The 21,043-nt window shown below is 35.1% G+C and overlaps 1 protein-coding gene across 4 annotated transcripts in view; it reads right to left on the bottom strand.

Annotated features, from left to right (window-relative positions):
* Positions 1-1,139: 1,139 nt before the first annotated feature.
* Positions 1,140-21,043, bottom strand: part of KIDINS220 (kinase D interacting substrate 220) — an 87,961-nt gene continuing 68,057 nt past the window's right edge. For 2 of the 4 annotated variants that reach the window (XM_075049181.1, XM_075049182.1), the window contains exons 25-30: positions 16,578-16,688; positions 15,651-15,707; positions 8,900-9,046; positions 6,996-7,094; positions 5,596-5,844; positions 1,140-3,538 (exon numbers count right to left, since the gene is read on the bottom strand). In XM_075049181.1, the coding sequence (XP_074905282.1) occupies positions 2,267-3,538; positions 5,596-5,844; positions 6,996-7,094; positions 8,900-9,046; positions 15,651-15,707; positions 16,578-16,688 (1,935 nt within the window). In that variant the 3' untranslated portion in view covers positions 1,140-2,266. The remainder of the gene's footprint in view (positions 3,539-5,595; positions 5,845-6,995; positions 7,095-8,899; positions 9,047-15,650; positions 15,708-16,577; positions 16,689-21,043) is intronic. The other 2 variants (XM_075049183.1, XM_075049184.1) reach the window with 2 other exon arrangements.

Raw genomic sequence — 21,043 nt, 5'->3', positions numbered from 1 at the left:
CTTGTAACTATTGTTTCTTAGTGATGGTAAGCAGTTACACTGGTATTAATGAATACAAGATAGAAACACTGAAAAGTTCTGCACTCAACTACCTATTTCATCTCAATTTTGGTATTTTATGAAGACTGGAGGGATAAAACTTTCAGGAAGAAAAAAATCTCAAAGCCATATGAAAATTTAAAATTCATCCATTTGGATTATTTGAGGACTTTAACAGACAAAATGATTTGAAATAACTGGTAACTGTCATCAATACTGTCAATATGTCTAAATGAAGAAGGCTACACTTCTTGTCCTCTCTTACAAAACAATGCTTATCTTTCTGTAAAAAGTTTTCATATCCCCAAAATTCCAGAAAGTGATGGCTTTTTGGGTTTTTTTTTGGTTGGTTTGTTTGTTTGTTTTTAAATAGGAAGAACCTAAACCAAAAAACTGTTTCCAAAGATTCGGCAAAATATCATGAAACTACACAGGCTTTGGGGGCTTCCTATTTTGTTTTGGGAGGCTATTTGGTTCAACTAATAATTTTTCTAATATATAAAGATATGGGCACACAAGTTCCCAGTACTTCTGTAACACTCCGATGAGTAAGTTTTAATTCAATCAAATAACACACCAATTTAACAGAATCCAGAAATGTACACATCACATCTCCAGTCCTGTCAGTATGAGATGTCCATGGAATGAAAAAATAAAAGAGCCTAGATAAAGCCAGTTTTTCCTCTGTTGACTCTGGCATAGAGAAGTATCCTCTTGATTTGGATAACAAAGGCCATGACCACATGGTCCCACTGGAGGCATCTGTTTGGAGATGCACTATGACAGAAACAAAGCTGTGCAGAACTACCAGCGCATGTTAACTGCCACAAAGAGCAGGATTACTGCTTTGGACTAGCAGGAGGTGGCCACATCTTTGCAGCTCGCAGCACTTCCTTTAGAAATGCCTGCTTTGGCAATTCCATTTAGCAAAGGTATTTTGATACTTGATGCTTATTTAGTATTGTATTAATAACAATATTGTTTTAATGCATTCTTTTTAATTAAAGCCATGAAGTACTGTAACCAAAACAACATGGATGTAACATTTTTATCAAATGAAGAAACAAAATACCACAATAAAAAGAAATCTGGACACAAACCCAACACGCCAATTTATTTTTTATTCTCTTTGTACTACCAGAGTCTAGTTTGAACAATTCTTCCTCAGAAACATGCAGGTTTCACTGGACAGTACAAGTATTTGTTACAATGACATTCAGGTACATTATTTAGATGATATAAAAATCTTCAAACACTGTACTTCAGAAATAAAGAAGCTGGTACACAGATCTGACGAGATTCCAAAAAGTATGCATTATTTTTAAAATGGCAAACACTGCTTATTTTTCTTTCCATAACCAAATGATAAACACTGTACCAAGGAAAGATCATGCACAGCAACAGATACTCCGTAAATTCAGACATCCCATTCATACTTTATCCTTACAATATTTTAATGTAGCTCAGGTGGTTGCATCTATTAAGACCAGTGACTGTAAAATTATGTACCTATAATAAATAATGGATCCACTAAATCAATTATAAGGTATTACCTTATAAATAACTGCCAATTCCAATGACACATCAAGACAACGTTCCTTACAAACCTTATCACCACTCTACCCAAAGTTCACAAAGTCAACAGCAATTACCGAACATACAGAGAGTAAAAGTGTACATAGAGCCAAACAGGTATCTTAACACTCCAAATTTCAACATATGCAATATATGTTGCACACATTAATCCACTAATTAACGCAAAGCTTGATAAGGGTGTCACAGGTTGTGATATTTAATCTTCTGGCATCTCTTACATCAAATGGCAAAGATGCACAGTCTTTACTTGCAAGTATGCAGATGTAACTGGAATGTTTAGAAAGGATAAGTAATACATATCCCAACATAAAAATAAAATCACATCATAATTTTAATAATTAGACCATACTTACTTCTGTAACATCTGCCCAGACCAAACCTTTGCACAGTGTCTTAAAAAAGAACTGGTTTTCCATGATGACAAATACTGCTTTCATATGTGGGGAAGGTCTGAAGTAATTTGCTTCTTGTAAAAATTACTACTTCTCCCCAAGAAAATGACTGAAAATAATCTAGACCTTCTATTAAAATACTGAAAGCTTAAACTACAGAGCTTCATGTAACAACACACTGAAAGAATTCCAAGCAAGCTACAATTCATGGGCACACTCTGTTTCAACCTGGCTGCTTTTTACAGGATACTCTCTCTTTCTTCTCCAAAACCAGCCCCTTCGGAAGCTGTAACAGTGTGGAGCTCTGAGGAATCTTTTGAAAGCCTGGTATAACTTGAACGCTGGCTCCGCTTGTGAGCGACGCTCTTCAGGTTCTCATTCTGAACAGCAGTTGAATTGGAACCTGAGCCAGGGTGCAGGATAATTTGAGGTGAATCTCTAATACCTTGTATTTCTTCAAAATTTTGATTAGCTCGGTTGTTTGGAGCACTGTTATTATTTAAGGTTACTGTACTAGGGGTTCTATTTAAATTATAGACTTTCTGGCAAGCTGGCCAGCTCTCTTCTGGGCTACTTGCTATCAAGCTGCTTTCAGAAGGGCTTTTCTTATCTTCTGAGCAAATAGACATGCGAACCACAGCTGGATCTTGAAGGCCACTAAGGCTGTGTGGAATTCCTCTCTTTCCACTGTGACCGTCATCTTCAAGCTCAATGAGATTTGCCTTTTCAAGCTGTGAATCATCTGCACCTTCATTATGGAGGGAATGATTTGGAGAACTTTCATTGGATCTTACACCAGAGTCAGACGAATCTTTTTTATCCAAAAGAGCATCTGTCAAATACTCCTTTGCTTTGATGAAGGTTCTAATAGGTTCAGATCCATGTTCTGGAGATTTGGGCTGCTTCTCTATTTTGCCATCTATTTTCTTATCTTTACCTTCCTTAAGAAGAGGAGTGTTATCTGATTCCTCAGTTCCTGACTCATCTTCATCACTTGGAAGTTTCTGATACCGGAGAGTAACTCCCTTAAGCTTTAAATCTGCAGCCTGGAAAATACTTGTTCTTTCCGAAGGCTTCTTTCCTGGGAGAAGCTTGGAACCAGACTGATCAGATTTTTCATCTTCTTCAGTAATAGGATCCAAAGGAGATGCATCATTAGTAGAAACACCTGAAGTACTGTAATCAACAACATCATTCCTCTTCAGCAAGAAGGACTTTCTTCCATCATCTTGTTTCTGTTCACCATCTTTTCCTTTCTCCTGTTCTGCACTGGAATGCAAGGAACCCCCTGATGTACTCTGCCCCATATAGAAAGCACTTGAGCTATGAGGGGAGGACCTACCACTTACTGTAGTAGAATTAGCACCTCCTTCTAACTGTGACATTTGAGCAATATACTCTCTATATGCATCTCTGTATTCCGCCTGCACCTTGTCAGTAAGCTTTGAGATTTCAATACTAGAATCTTGAGAGTTAAGACTTGAAAGACTTGGAGTTCTACGAGTTTGTGACTGGGGGGGGGGGGGGGGGGGGGGGGAGAAAAAAAAAAGAAAAAAGAGAGAGAACAGTTAAATGAACTATTTATTTTGACTTTCACTAACCTTTTTAAATTAAATAACTCAAAGCATCAAATATATGCTTAAATGAATTTTTTTGTTGTGAATAGATTATGCAAGTGAAATTGTCAATGCTATAATTAAAATATGCTTACTAGAATCATATATATGCAATCACACACATTCACTAAACTTACGAAGTATTCCTATTGTTGGTCCCCATAGCATAAGTTTTCCACAAACCAGGACACTTAATCATATAGATAGAACCTCTTGGTCCATCCTTCTCTTTCTCACTCTCTATTTTTCTCTTTTCCCTTCCCTCCATCGTTTTCCTGCTCTTATACACATCCTTCTTATCTTTCTTGTTTCTGTTCATCATCTTTCCTTTTTCTTGTTCTGCACTGGAATGCAATGCAAACCAACGTGTTTCTTTCCTTCTCAGAAGATGCCCATAATCTCCCCAGCAAGCAACACACACAAGATCTGCAGGTTCCATTATTCCCTCTATATGACTAAACAAGTATTACTGACAACTTTTCATAAGATCAATAATGTTGTATATACACTAGAATATTGGGGAACAGCTGAACATGATTAACTACAGAAAAATCATGTTTAAGTGAATTCTATCTGCCATGACACCTAAGCAATTCAATGCCCAAAGCAAAATACAAGAATCTCAGAAATAGTTAACACTTGATTATTTATATATATTCACTACTATTTATCCATACTTAACAGCAGCTATGGTTCCTCACCACAAAGAGAAGTATTTAATTTTATTGTGTATTTCCAGGAGTACTCCTCCTTTTCACAGAGAAGCAGCAATATTCTTTTTTAATCAAAACTGACTTTAAAAATTCCAAAAGGCAAATTGTAATGTTTTCTTAAGGACAAACTACCTTTCTCATTCTTTTGATTTAACTTCAGATAACTATATGGGCATCAGAAGCACTATTTATATAAACCTGCATTTTAAAGAATGTTTTAAAAAAGATTTTCTTGTACTTCTTTCTGTGTTTCTGACACAAAAACAACGTAACAAATGTGAGTCATGCCATTTCACTTTTGAAAAACATACATTGATACTCCATTGCTGGAAATAGGCGGTAAGGGTAATAGGGATCCTACAAACACACACAAGCGTGCACACACACACACACACAGAAGTATCTGGGGTAGAAATCTATCTCTGGGATATATATCCCAAACCTCTTTTCAGTAACAATTTTGAATATTAAATGTATCACCTATAGCTAGTAATTTGGGGTATTTTCCTATTTTGATGCACCTTCCAGATTTTGTAAATTAGATTTCTAAAACCAGAGATGAGAAAGCTGCTAAATGTTTGGATTTTGGTTTTTTTGTTGTTGTTTGGTTTGTTTTTTAATTCTAATCACTATTTAGGTTATCAACTGATTCGTCTCATTTCTTAAAAAGGACAAAAGAAAAATCACACACTTCAGGTGATTTCATAAGATACAAAAGAAAATTGACCATAACCTATGGCAGAAACCGTAGTTAGAGAAGGATGTCAGCTCTGGAGCCTGTGAATAGATTATGCATTGTCAGGACAAGGCTCTTGATGTCATGAAGCACTGCAGTTGTCTGTTTTAAAAAACCTAACAAACTATCAGTAATCCTTTGAATAGCATAACATCTGGCTAGCACATAGCTAAAACATTTCATTCAAAGTCTGAATACTATGATAAACAGAAATCTTGCAGGACACCACCCTAAGCAAGATGAGAAAGGCAAGATAGCTTTAATTTTTTTCTGTTGAAGAGTGATTACTCAGATGAATAGTTTTCAGATGGCAAAGACAAAGACTTTGACTTGGAGAGTGTGATTAGTTTACATCTCTGCAAAACTGGTCTTTGCCAAGACTGAGAACTGAAAGTACATGAACTGTCACAGTAGACTTATTTCTTGACCTCTCTGTATCCAATAATGGAAAAAACCTTTTACCATACAGGTAAGCAAGCAGAATACATTTCTCTATTGAATACCTGCCAACTTAAGTTACTATGGCGTGGAGGAGCTTCATCAAGACCAATTGTGTTGAGTTCTTCAAAGCTGAAGTTAAGTGTGTAGGGAGCTTGACCAGAAAGACCTGTAAGCTCAGTGTGAGGCAACTCAGTGTTATGCCCAGGACGACGAGTAAGCTCACTATGAGGAATTGCGGTAGTAACATGATCAGTCGTTCCACGAGGATCTTCCTGTACAGCCTGATTTTCTGAATTTCTCATTTCAAGTATCTTAACACACAAAAAGAGACAATATAAGTGTAATTATATAAATAGAAAAAGTTCTCAAAATTGTTAAAGAAGGATTTTATTAAAAATAGTAACAAGGACTTCACAACTGTAAAAGTGTACTTGCACATGTGGTTGTGATCATGGAAAAGCATGAAAAAAAATATCTGTTCACAGACCTAGTGCATTCATTGTCTTTACTGCAAATCACATTTTACTATTTAAGATTTTTTTTTTATTTACAAATTATTAGTACTGCTAAAACCTTAAAAGAACTCATATGCCACAAAACACTTAAATTCTTGTAAAACTAGATAAGTGATAAATTACAATTTAAAAGCAAAACCAAACACTTCTGTTTTATAGTTTAATCAACCTGAATGTAACAATAAATCTTGTGCAATTCTCAGTGTTTTCAAGACTGATTTAGCAGTTCAGAGACATACTGTAATTTTCAGAAAGAAAACTGGCAATATACTAAAAATACTTAGGAGAAAACACAGTTCTCTGTGATGCATATCCCTCACTGTAAAACTGCCATTTACTCTCAAACCAGGAGGAGGGAAATGGGGGAAATAAGATATCTATATATATGCTTCAATAATAGTATTCAATGCAGCACTCTCGCGTTATACAAGTATGTGCCAATCCAATAGTGTACATTTATCTCATTGACTTGATTTTTAGCTTAAGTTCCTTTAAAAATTATGCTTATGCAATTGTGTGCCATGCATCTCTAACAGCCTGCCTGTCCACTTTCTCGCACTAACATACTTTGAACTCCCTGACTAACTTTTAACAGAAGAACAGAGGCTTCAAAGAAGAATTAAATTCTGACAATTTCATTAAAATAGGCAAATTTAAAAAGGGAAAAGGGAACCCATACAGGAAAAACAGATCTTACAAAAAGAGGAGGCAAAACTTCAGAGTTCACAATCAATTAAGATGCAAATCCATAGGCAACGAGTTCTTCATTAAAGTGCTCAAGACAAAAAGACAAAGTAACAAAGTAATAAATGCATGCATGTTTTAAGACAATACTTATCATCTTAAACATGATGATAACAAGAAGGCAACAGGAAAGAAAAAAAGATAAGGTTCATAATGAAAAAGACTAATTTATGATGACCTGAATACTGAAGAGAAAGTCTTACCATGCTCCTGAACAGGTGCCAGTCACCAAAATTCATATTCATTTCTTTTTTCAGTTCATCAATGTTGCATTGAGCCAAGACACGGCCATTTATATTTGCCTAAAACAACAGAACTAAATAACATAAATCACCAATAGAAGACTTATGGTCTGGCAGTAACAGAATAAAAAGGTAATTAAAATTGGATATACTGATGGGGACTACTAGTGAAATTCCCCAACATCACTCTTAAGTCCAATCCTATATAATAAACATGTGTTTTTATAAAAGAATATTTATTGATGATTGCTGATGGACAAGAAGAACCTACATGTCATGGAAAACATGAAAACATTAAACCCATCAAAAATGTATATATGAAAGGCAATATGATTCTGTTCTATAAACAGACATAAGGAAACACCACATCAGTGGTAGAAAATTTCACACACAATAAATCACATTCATCTGCCTAGATTTCTCAGACTCAGAACACAAATGGACTGCGGATGCCTAAGTATCTGATGACAATCAGACAATTAAGTGCCAGGCAACCTTTGACACCTGGCTTAAGGCATCTACCATCAAGTACTACCTCCATCAAGTTCCCTCCCTGCATAAATACAGGCTTATATTCCTTCCATCATCAGAAATACCTGGGGACAGAAGACTGGACTTCTTTCTAATTTTCATCATAATTCAAAGATCAACATAGAAGTGTCTAAACACCATCTATATTCCAGGAAGGAGATTCCATATGTTAGGGAGGTTTTTATAGTGTTTAACTTCCAACAGCACCAAATTCGATACAGAACCGTTTTCATTACATAACAATGAGAGGTATTTCTCTTTATACCGTGTATCAGTGGGTAGACAGAACGTAAAAGGGGAACTACGTCTTGGGAGAGTAGCCACAAAATGGAAGACCCCAGTTGAGAGCTCTGCTCACTCTGAGGAAACTCAGTGGTTTTGTTCCCATATCCCACCAGATGGTCTTAATCAAACCAGGAAAAAGACCAGGCTGAGCCATTTTCATTCTTCCTTTTGACATGATACCACTTGTAATAAGAAGTGCAAGAATATAAATAAGAGGAATCTCATTAGAGATAATGGATGAGCACATTCTTTTAGCACTCTAGAGCCACTGAAGCAACTGGAATTTTTTGCAGCTACACTTACTGAGCTGCAATCTGACATCCTACTTCTTGCTTTAAGGAACATTGCTGAAGCTTCTATGAAAAACCTGTCTCTTAATCCTCGAATCAACTTCCTCATTGTATTTTTTAAGATATGATAGGTACCGGCACAAAGTCAGGTCAGCAAAAACATTCAATAATGACAACCTTTGTATTTTTTCCATACTTTCTTTGTAAAAGGAGCATGTGGAACAGTGAAAAAAAAAAATAAAGACAAAAATTATTCTGTGCTAATGTCTCAGAGAAAAGACCAGTAACAGAAAAATGTACAGTGGCCTTTTTCTGAAGATGTGGAATGTGATAAGACAGAAATGGAACCATCTTCACCACTCATTTACAACAGAAGAGATGTGCCAATTTCTCACAGGGGAAAAAAAAAAGCCAGGAATGTTGCTACCTGGATATAGAACACATTTGCAACCCTATTTATCTACACATGGCGATTTTGAAAACGTGTTTCTTGCTTCTTTTCTCAAAATAACCAGTCTCATCAGCATTTATATTTCTGAGTCTGTTTTTCCTTTTTGAGACAGAGCATTTTCTCTGAAAAATATATGCTTGCATTAAAATGTCCTCCAAACTTAGCACACATAGAAGTTAGGATGTTGTTTTGACATATTTGATATGTTTCAGTAAACATTTCAGAGAAAAGAGACAACTAAATATTTCCTTTTCCTTGTGTATCTCGATGTTTAGGTACTAAATACATAAATGAAATTCAGCTGATACCTTTCTTATAGTTGCAGAGTACTGAGGTAGCATGCTCTGGTCCAGACCATCTATCTGCTTTAGCTTCTCACACACAGCTTCCACACTCATTGTGCTCAAAGACACATGTGATACTCCTGCAGTCGATCCTGTGCCTGCTCCTGCTCCCTGTAAGAAGTGAGAAAATGTGCACATAAGATTTGTTCAAATACTCGGTATACCCAGAATTTCACAATATACACTAACACAAATCAATCTGTGTTCAACTACATTTTAAAATTAAGATAGGAGAGTAAGAATGTACAGGTATTTTAAATTACTATCAGAATATCTATATATTGGTAAACATTTATTATAGGTATTTATATGAGAAAAAAATACAGCAACTTGAGTGCTGCCTATGTGAGAAAATAACTCTCTTAAATAACATTATTTAAGAAAAGCAACATAAAAATCAGAAATATTAAGTAAGGGTTAATCCATTTTAAATGCACCTTTACTCAGAGTTTCCCCCCAATTTTAGTAGTTAGTTTGGTTTGGGGGTAGTTTTGGGGGGTTGTGGGGGGTTTTTTTGTTTTTGTTGTTTGGTTTTGTTTTTGTTGTTTTTTTTAAATAATGCAGACACAACTTAGATTTTCCTGTCTTAAAACCTCCTGGTTTACTAGCAGACAAAGACGACCTAAAACGTAACTCCTGAATTATTTGGATTCATTGGGTAATTTTAGCAACATCTGTCTGTTTTCCAGAGGTTCCTTCAGCTCCATGTATGCAAGATCAGCCACGGGGCTGTGTACCACAGTACAGAAACACAGAGCAGCACTGCCACTGCCCTCCAAGATACTATGAGAATGCTTCATGTATCTCAAACTTTGGCAAGATTTAGGTAGAAATTATTCACAACTCAGATCTGTAACACAGAAGTTGTCCTGTTAATGTTGCCAGCTTCCGGGAATTTCAAAGAAAGCATGGAAAAACAAAACAAATGCATCTGCAGGTAGTCAGTATACTAAGACAGTATGTTCTCAGAAAAAAATACGTTCTCCCTGGATGGGGACCTATGCATTAAGTAGGAGCCAAGTGCAAAGCTCTAAACAGTTATGCTATTGATTCCAAATTCCTAAAAGCAAAATAAGAACCAGTTCTATCAGCTATGAAATACTTGTATGCCTTCCTCCTGGGAGGGAGGTTGCACCCTCCCCTTTTTCTCAATGTGAAGTTTTGAGTTCAAGCACTGTAGACCATGCACCAAGCAAAGCTCATTTTGGGAGAATGCAAAAGAGCCTCTAAAGCTTCAGAGTTCATCATCACATGCATAAACCCTGGGATGTAGAAGTGCATCTTGACTATCCAGAGTTCAGTCAATCAAATTTGACTATATTCCTCAAATCACCACTGAAGACTGTTTTTATACTTGTGATACTTTTTTTCCATTTTCATTTAATTACTTCAAAGTTATTTAATCTTTCAGAATTAATATAAAGTAACAGACCCAAATATATTGCTTATGAAAACCAAGGATTATCACACAGAATGGCATTAGCCATATCTGAATTATCTAAACTGGGATATTTAAGAAGAATTTATTCAACTATTCATTCCAAGGTAGCAAGCCAAAACCCCATTATCTACTACCATTTAACCTCAGAGTTATTTCTAACTTATTATTATTGGAGATATCCTGATCTGGGGAAGTAGGCACACTCCCCACCTAAGCTACTCTGAGTTTCAAAGTTCAGATGCTATTACATGTAATTCCCCCAAAGTTCTCTGCCAGATGTGAAATGGACTTAAAACTGGCAAACTATCAACTTCACTCAAGAACACTACAGGAGGTTGCAAGGAATCTAAGCCTAGCAGTTCACACGCTTGCTTGAAAACAGAGCTGGGGCACTAACCTTTGTTCCTTTGACCATTTATTTTTTTTTTTTACGTGGTGTCAACTGGACACTAAAGAAGCAAAAGACATACCCCATTTTGTGGGTAGGCAGTCTACCTAAATTATTGCACATAAATTAAGCATTATAATTCCTCTGCAGTCTAAGTACCTAACTTAGGGCTTGGTATTCCTTCTGAATACAAGACAGTTACTTTTCAGATTCTGGAATGTTTCCCTAATTAGGTGCCTACAAAACCTAATTAGTTATCATATTAGGCATCTAAAGGAGGAAATTTAGGTTTTAATCTAGTCTGATTTTTAGCACAGCTAAAATCTTTATCTTGTTAAGAATGTAAGCCAACGATGAAATTGATGAAGATGACAGCAAGAAGCTTCATCCATAGACTATTTATCATACACTTCTTTTATGTAAATCTCTATTTTTCCTCTTTAAAAAAAATCACTGAGTTTTTCTTCAGAATACCAGTTTTGTCTATCATTTCCCCATAAACACACTATTTACTATTGGTATGAGTTAGATAATAAATCAATAAAGAAAAGGTATTAAGTTAATTCAAATCTTAATTATTTTTTGAAAGAAAGCTTATCAATTAAAATAAAAGAAACTGTTATAGCCAAATTACATTGTAGCACTACTAAAATAAATGATACCTAAGTAATGTGTGTGAGCAATTGCCTTTGTTCTCTGAATTGATTAAATACATTATCTATCATGTATCTATAAATAAATGAAGAAAATTTTTAAACACTTCTAATTTAACAGTTCTTCAAATCAAAATATTTTTTTAACAACCAAGAACAAGTAATTTGTTCTGCATGCATTAAGAGTTAGTTTAGAAACTCTTCTTTCTGTGTATAAAAAAATACGGAAAAGCGCTAAAATATTTAGACTATTTTTGTTAAACTGTGAACTGTTTGAAATAGATGCATATTAATCCAAATCATTCTTTATAAAAAGCACTCTCCAAAGTAATGAAACAGCTTTAGGGATATTGTCATCACATAAGTGAATTAAAACTGTACTTAAACTGACACATTTTTCAGCCTTAGTGGTTTTGTTAGAGATGCTTAGAGAACATTAGTCTGAAAAGTATTTGCCATGCAAAAGCTAAAAGCAGCTTGTCAAAACAAACCTCAAGGCTAGTAATGAGCATTAGTTTACAGACAGCCCAGCATGAAGCGCCAGTATGATAGCTTCTGAAATGACTCTGAAATAAGTGAATGATAATTCACAGAAAGTGGCTGTACCTGTCTGTTTTTGTTTAACCCAGAGTTACACGACTTTGAGAAAAGGACAAAACAGAATGAAAAGAAACAACAGCTTAAAGTGACATCAGAAAGGTTGAACATACATATGACATGCTTTGAAGTAAACAGAGGAAATCAGTGTTAGGACAGAAACAGGGTATTTTCATAACGTGATGAAACTTTTAAGATAGACCTTCAGAATATACATTTCATATATGCTATACAAATACTACACCCTATGAGCAGACCACTCTGTTTTGCACTCGTAAAAAAGTGACACTTGCTTTATTTTGTTTGCATAAAAATTTTACATTATGTTTCTGATGGAAAATCCTGCTGTTAACCAAGCATTCTCCAGCTACTTCAAGATCAGGTTATACCAACCAACGTATCTCAAGTAACTTCAAAACCTTGTATCTGAGCACACATCCCCACCCCTATCCCCCAAAAAGCAAACCACCACCACCCACAGAACTGAATATTTAAGAACAAATATTCAAAGCACAAAAATGCTACATAAAAGCACCTGGAAAATCCATGTAAGAAAACTCCCATGCCACACACTTTCATTCATGCTCAAACTTCTGAAAAGCACTTCCAGTTTCTTAAAGAGTACTGTATGTTTATCTACACTACATGCTCTGGGCCACATTAGTTCTCACTCAAAGCACACAGACTGCATCCTAAGGTATTATATATTCAGTGCAGTATGAAAAAAGTATTTGAACAAAGTAATTATATTGCAACAAGCTGCATCCTAACAAGTCATAATTAACAATACAAACTAAAGCATACAACTAAGTTTATGACAGATAACCACTGCTAATGCTAGTTTGATTTCTAACATAATAGGGGATTCTACGAACAGATACTGGTAACACTACAATCCAATGATACTCTTCAGAAGAGCACTCTGGAAGTTTCTGCAGTTCCTGTCAGAAATAACCATTTGTGCAGTAAAATCAGCAGAAATGCACATTTGCCTCCATCACAGATGTGCAAAGGTTGACATCTTAAGTCAAGCCTCTTTTCATTAGAGATTTAAGCCAATACCCTAAAATGTGCAATGCACCTTCATATTGATACAACTACATAGAATGGTATTTGTAAACAGCGGTTTGACATCTATGTTTTGATCCATTCAGTAAAGAACAGTAAACTACAGTCTGAGATAGACAAGTTTTATCATCAGCAACAGAATCCAAATATAGAAGGTGGCAGAAGTCAAATTATTGATACAGGATGACTGCTCTCAAAATACTTCTGATTTCCACTAAGCTAGCCTAGACTTACACTGATTTTACAAGACTAATGATTAGGATCTGAAATTTCAGAACTTCGTCAACTCCAGTGTCAGAATGACAACAACGGCAGGGCCTTAACTACCTCACATAACATCCTCAACATAGCTCTGCCAACTCATGCAATGGGTAGCAATGATGACGTGTAAAAAAAATTAATACTCCCAAAGAAACTGGGTTTTGCCCTGTAAGATTTAGAACCTTCAAAAGAATGATTATTCTCCTATTTCATGCAGATTGAAAATTGCAACATTTCTGGCTCCTTGCCAGATTTGCATGAAAGATAATTTTAATTCTACATGCTGCTCTTGTTTTCAATCATCAATCAAACCAGTTACACATCTTGGTGTTCATTAATTACTTTGTAGATTTTTTTTTAGTTTATTTCATTACTTTGCATGCACCCATACATTTAATAAGTAAAAGCTGTATCATTTATATAGTGGCAATCAGCCATCAGTTAAGAGCTACCTAAATAGCTGGATGAAATTATTGTACCCCATCAGCTCTGGATAATTGCAGTACCTGAAACAAATATAATACTGTTTCCTTTCAAAGAAATTTCAATAAAGTCTACAAAAGAAGTGTTTTTAGAATAGATGAAACCCTGATGAGGTATCCTGTCAGGCACACACTCTTCTTTACCGAGAGGGTGGTCAAACACTGGAACAGGCTTCCTAGAGAGGTGGTCGATGCTCCAAGGCTGTCAGTGTTTAAGAGGCATTTGGACAATGCCCTCAGTAACATGCTTTAACTTTTGGTCAGCCCTTAAGTGGTCAGGCAGTTGGACTAGATGATGGTTGTAGGACCCTTCCAACTGAAATAGTCTGTTCTATTCTAATACCATACCCTGACTAAACAACATTCTCACAAACTACCCAAGTGATTTAAAAAAATTCAAAATTTTAGATTTACACTGTAGGTTAAATATTGCTAAGTCTTAGTAAAGTGTATGATCTGATGTGTTGTACTACACAGATTCATAGTAGTATAAATTAAACTCAAAAATAGATCTAAAAATCCTCCATTATCGTTATTTCAAACAAAGTTTCTTTTTAATGTTTGAACTCCTGTATTTTCTTACTATAGTCAAAAGACTACATAATTTACATGAATCATTGCTCCTTGAAACTGCAGCCTATGTGTGCTTAAGATACACACTCAGAGCAGCAAGCAGAAGAGAACCAGGTCCAGGTTTGCTGCTGGAGCAAGTTCACTACTTTGCCCTGAGACAAAATCCTACTTTTTCAGTCCCATGTCCCTTCTCACACTCACAGATACACACATACTTCAGCCATCACTCTACTGCTTTCTCAAAACTCCTTACTTTTTCTTCTTGCACTGACAAGCTGCAAAGGACTGGGGATAGAATGGGATACTGAGATAAGGAATCAAACACAGGGGAGGCAACAGCATCTCCAAAAACGTACTACCAGTAAAACTTAGTCCAAAGTTATCCCTTCACACAAGGTAGCTAATGACCTGGAAGAGAGAACTTTAGAGTAGATTTTCTATTGCATTGCCCATACATGGGTGCTCAGTGAAGGTTATGTGCAGTTAAATACAGTTCTGGAATTTGTGTGGAATTTTCTTCATTGCACAACAATGGAAAGACATTTTTACAATGATTTACTAGAAGAAAAAATAACTGAGATCAAACTATAACTGTTGCCAACAACTATTGGCAGCAAGTATTAAGAGAATTATGACAGCCATATTAACCTCTTCACTTTGGTAATAAATCATGATTTTCCATTGATTCCCACAGTTAGATTTAAAACAGAAACCCATAAAGAAGAATCTTTGTGTGAATATTTAGGATAAGACAACATAGATATTAGCTTACGATAGACTAAGCTTACAACCAGCAATTTATTTTTTTTTAAATTTCTATCGAAAGTTGCTTTATACTGTGTTAACTGCAATAGCTTTATGTTCACCAACTAAAGAAGTATGGATCAGGTGAGAGAGCTGACTAAAGCGGAAAAAAACACAGTTACTTTATTCTAAAATCTAAGCACCAAATGACTAGCTGTCATTCTTCACTCTGTTTAACCACCACAACAGTCTTTTTACTGAAAGCTGACCATAGCTACTGAGAAAGGCAAGGGGAAAACTACAGGGGAAAAATAGAATACATCTTATAAGTGAAATATTAGCTCTTAAAAATTCATTCACGAACTACATTAGTTTTCAACTACTCTATTTGCCCACCAAAGCCACTGATGCAGTGTTAGTGAACTGCAGTTATGATTAATGCAGACTCATTACTGCTGAAAAAGCAACGAGATGCTAAAATTTCCACACCACATGACTACTCATTTACCATTGAGGGGTCTGTGGATGAAGGAAGCCCCTCATCAGCATCCTCCTTGATAACATCCTAACAACAACAAAATATTATGGTTTGGGTAAAATGATCAAGGGCTTAACAAAAAATATGAAGTAAACAGTGAGTGAGAACGATCTCGTAATAATACATAACTCAACAGAAACACATTTGTTTTCCTTAAGTGATTAAAGATTTTATCACCTTTTAATAGCTTTGCTCATTGTACCAATATCCTAGAAATATACTGATTGACAAGTGAGTCTCTTACTTTTTTAAGCTTCCCTTAGTTCTTAATTCCATTTGAACAGCCATCTGTCAGTAAAATAAGTACTGTTAAATAGGAATTTTATTATTCTATAGGAAGCTACAAAAGTCTGCTCGTTTTTCCTTTTCAATGGGTAAATAAAGTGGAATTATAGGTACTTACAAAACCAAGCTATAACTGAGGCATACTTAAGATAAAATGTATTTTGTTTTAAGTATTTAAAACATTCCTTTTAACTTTTTACTTTTGCCTTCCAATTTCTAGTATTCTCTACAACATTAAAGGTTGTCATTTTATCTTATAAAATTTGAATATAAATTTACAAGTAGCAGTCTTTCTTACAGTATAATACTATATCAATTTCTTTACTGTAGTACAGCTAGCCTTTTCATTAAAATATTTTCTTGCCAATATTACAGGTCACACTCCTCTATCTTGATACCTGGATGTTAGAATTGGTTTTCCTCTCTAAGTAATTTCTGAAGTTAAAACAAAATACATTTTATATTACATGTTAATAACACCTTTGCTTTAACTATTTGTAATATAAAGCTTGTACTTGTCTAATAGTGAATCATCATTAATAACCTTCATTTTCATTGCTCACTATATTTATTGTCTAGGTTAGTATTTGAATTATCCTTCAAAATACTTACTAGGCCATTGTTCTGATCTCTGGACAAACTCGTTTTTAGTGGTGGACGTGAGATGAGATGAGAACTGCCAGGGTAATACCTTGGCATGTAAAGATATGGGGCAAAGAATGGCTATGGGAAAAAAAAAAATGTAACAAAAAAGGGACAAACAATTACACAAATCAAAATGTAATAATAAAATAAAACTTATTTCAACAAAACACATCCTCTAGTTGAGTTTCATAAAGTGAAAAATAGCAATTACTAATAGCTTGCTTTACTTTTTGCATTGAACAGAATTCAGTCAAAAGCTCTGGAGTGAGTTCTTCAAAATCCCTCAGCGCCAATGGGTGCTCTCGCATGGTATTCTGGAGGAACAGAGTTGGAGTGGTTTTGGTAGCTACACTCTAACACTTGTTCTGAGTATGGGAAAAGGATAATTTAAGGATAATTCTGATAATTTCACTCTCTCAGACCTGCTAAACCCAAAACTGGATGCTCAGTAAAACTTACAATGTTTCATAATATTGAAGACAACTGTACGAAAAGAAAAAAAAGGTGATGCATAATAGCATCACTAGAACTTCCCATATTTGTGGTAACCAATCTGAAGGCTTCCACAAATACTAGATTTTATAAATCTATAAATAGATTTTTATAGTAGACAATATTTGAGCTTTGTTTTGTTGGAAATACATCAATGCATGTTGTTCAATACAAATACCATTTTAAAGGACAATGTTAATTATCACAAACCAAATATCAGAATAATTTTTAAAAACAGAAATACTTTTTTTCCCTTCCATAAATGTCAATTAACTCTAATAATGATTTTTATAACCAGGTTCCTTTTTATACTTTTTTACTAACAATTTTCAAGAAAATAAACACTATCCAAGTTTCCAAACGTCTTATCAGCACAGGAGTGTAAAGGGTCTAAATGAGAACTCAGGCTTTTAATAAAGTCTAGTCTAGAAGATACAGAGATCTCAAAATTACAAATATACTTCCAGCAGTGGACTCCATATACTCCAATCTTTCAAGTTTTAAAATCAACTGTAAAAACACATTCCCTGAAATTCACATGCGACCCACTGGCACACAACAAAATCTCTGTGTGTGTGTATGCACAAGCATGCATTTAATAGTCATGAACCTTACAACTGGCAATGCAGTTAGGAAGTACAAACTGCTTTTCCAATATCGTGAAATTTTGTTTTGACCTATCTGTGAATTTGAGTTAGGTTTTGAAATAAAGATTTTCATCTCCATATCAATTCTCTTTTAAGGCAATATAATGGAAAGCAATAGAGCCTTTAGAGTTTAAGAAAGCAGAATTACAGTGCTCATTGCTTTCAATTCATTACCCAGTTCTTAAAAACAAATACACAGAAATCTCAAAATCCTGGCTGTATTACAAATTTTTGATGTTTCTATACAGAGCATTTAAAAAATTGTACTACCCAGCTATTTAACAGAACAGAACATAGTATTTGGTTTGTGTTCCTGCACATGACAAGATTCTGAGTAGTCTACTGCACCAAATTCAGCACAGAGTAAATAATTTTACGACTCAATGGCCAATATATGAAGGAGGAGTAAAATTTTTTGAAGTATTCCACTTTGGATTTGTCTATAAGGACTAAAAAAACCCTCTGCATTCAGAAGCAGCTGTAATTGAACTGAGAAATTAAAGTTTAAATCCTGTGTACATCAATTACTTAGATGGCATATGCTACAACTTTGAATAATTTCTGAAAAACAGAAATGGTTCCATATTCTTAGCTGCTAGAGGTAGTCTTTGCACACTCTTTCACACAATTACCACAAAAAGTTCATACGCTCTTCCAACATATGAAGTGACATGATATTCATTGTAACTGTTAGTCTAAATTTGGAAGTTTGGTTTGGTTTGTTTTAAATAGGTAGGAGAAAAAACACCTAGCCTTTGCTTTACATTTATTGGTTAGTATAGGATGAGTCAGAAAATTCACTGATCTAAAACTATTTCACTGTCATAAGGTACAGATTCTATGGTATTTTCTGAAAATGAAACTCTCTTCAAAAAAAGTTCATGTTATTTCTGGAATAATTAAATGCCTAAGTTTTCCACTAATAGCTTAAACCACGTGGTAAACCCCCAAGCATGAAATGCTTAATGATTATACTGCATTCAAGTGCCTAGCTCTCACTGCAAAGACTATCCTCTGAAATACAGAGTGAGCACCTGTTTGTTGGTTGCAAGTCATCAAACTACAAAGCAATGAAAAAACCCTGTCCAATAAGGCAATTATCCTACAATTCTTTCATAATTTCTAATTATGCCTTGAGCCCACTTCCGCTACTCCACTGCTTTCAAGCCATGGGATTAATTCTCCATTATAGGCTTGAACTCTACAGCCTCAATCTTCATTTGAAGTACGGTAATACCGATATCATGAAAACATGAGATCAACATAAATACATGTTGGGCATAAACCAGCGTAGAGCTGTTCTCCAAGTTTGGGGACAGCCAATAAAGCATAAGTGTAGTGTTTATTGTTTTTCCAAGATATCAAACGATTTGCTCCTCTTTTGCAAAAAAAAGTCTTCACATACCATGATTTCTAGTTCCCTCCTAGGAAATTCCAATTAGACTTGCCTACTGCTCTAACCTTCCCCAGAAGAAACATGATCTCCATAATGTTCCACGATAGCAGCGATTTTGAGAAGCTGAACTTGAATCCAACTTGTAGCCAGGCCATTAGACAGTGGTAAAATGTACACATCCAGCATAGTCCTATACTGAGAGCCAAAGCACCAAGTTGAAGAGCTGCTAAATGGGACTATAATCTTTCCTTTACAGCTATACAGAGGGAGAGTGGGGTTTTAAACGAAAAATGAATAGATTATGTCACTGGAAGTTCAAGGTCCGTAACATAGGAGCATCTAAAGAACAAAGCAGAAATGCACGTAATAAAACAAATTGTATTTCCTAAAAAAAACAGAGTGGTTTTTACCCCCAACAGCTCAAGGGCTTTTTTTCTTAAGCACAAATGAATCCCTAAAGACTACAGGACAGGAACTATTTACTGGTCTGAATAAGGCACCTATCCCCAAACCTTAGGGTGGTTTTGCATAAAACTAGGGCATTTCCACAGAAGCATTTGAACCCATTGTGTTGTGTCATACAGGTACCCAAGACCTCTCTCAGAAACTTCTGCTGGGCGGAGCCTATTCTTCAGTTGCTGCTCTTTTTTTAAACACCATTCTTACAAAAACCTGAGAAGTGAAGTATGATTACAAATGCTGAAGGAAACAGCCTTTCAGTCTAAATTTTCTACTATTATAAGGTTCTCATCACTTACCTCAGTATGTGGTGTCCATGACAGTACCTTTGGGACTCCAAAGTAATGAATATAGCTCTTTGTCAATATTTGAAAGTGTGAAACACTAAAAACAATTATACCTTAGAAGGGCAGTATATAATTCCAGAAATAAAGGTCAAAACAGAAGTATTTTAGTCTTCAGCAGGCAAAAAAGTAAGCATGCCTGTAAGCATGTGTATGCAGTTAATACAAATGAAAAAATAAACTGATTGTAAGAACAGTTTATGACTCACCAATAATTGCTTTTGTAATGCTTATTAGAGCCCAAACCAATACAAGTTTCAACTGTATATCACCCCACACTTTAAACCTTGTCATGTACAGTAACACAGACACAAAAACAGGGCTTCCAATTAAACACCTACTTTAACAAAGCTGAGCTAGTATCAGCATGAAGATTCACGTGACAAGCGTTTATCAGTGTTGGACTACTTCAAAGTATATGCCATTTTAAGTTATTTTTGACAAAACAGTATACTATCACTGTATTGAGGGTACACAAGAATAATGTTAGAACAAATAACTTAAAAAGTTCTATGCTACGTGTACTCTTTTCTGTCTTGGTTAACAAACACTGATTTAGGAATAACTCAATTTTCTTTCCAGCTTATTGGCTTAAACATTTACCTACAGTCACATCTGCTTAAAGTTGAGGCCATTTCCTGTACATAGAAATAAGCTATGACTTATACCAGCTTCTAGGGTTTTTTTCCTGATAATACTTCAGAGAAAAAAAAAAGTAAAAAATAAAGTTTAAAAATACTGAATATATCCCACAAAAATAGAAAATGTAGATTTGAACTGACTATACAGTAAAGTACTTCATTCAATTTTCAAGTGAGCCATGCCCAGGACTACGCTTCCTGAGGCCCACAAATAGCTGAAAAATATCTTTCATGCAATTTATGTTAATTCCTTTAAACTAGTGCAACACCAGTTTAGGGAAAAGATCCCAGAATAACTTTAAAAAGAGACAAAAGGGAAGACAGACGTACATTCTTGTGATGTAGGTCCCCACTTGAGTTTCTGTATGTTTTAACCAAAGTCACTAAGAAAAAGCCAGGATCCCTTCCAATGTCTGTGAGCAAGCATGTGAACGATTGAGCAGAGTTTACCCCA

Source organism: Buteo buteo, chromosome 17 (assembly GCF_964188355.1).
Source record: "Buteo buteo chromosome 17, bButBut1.hap1.1, whole genome shotgun sequence".
Classification (NCBI taxonomy): domain Eukaryota; kingdom Metazoa; phylum Chordata; class Aves; order Accipitriformes; family Accipitridae; genus Buteo; species Buteo buteo.
The sequence above is the reverse complement of the archived record's forward strand: the minus strand, read 5'-3'. Positions and strand labels throughout refer to the sequence as shown.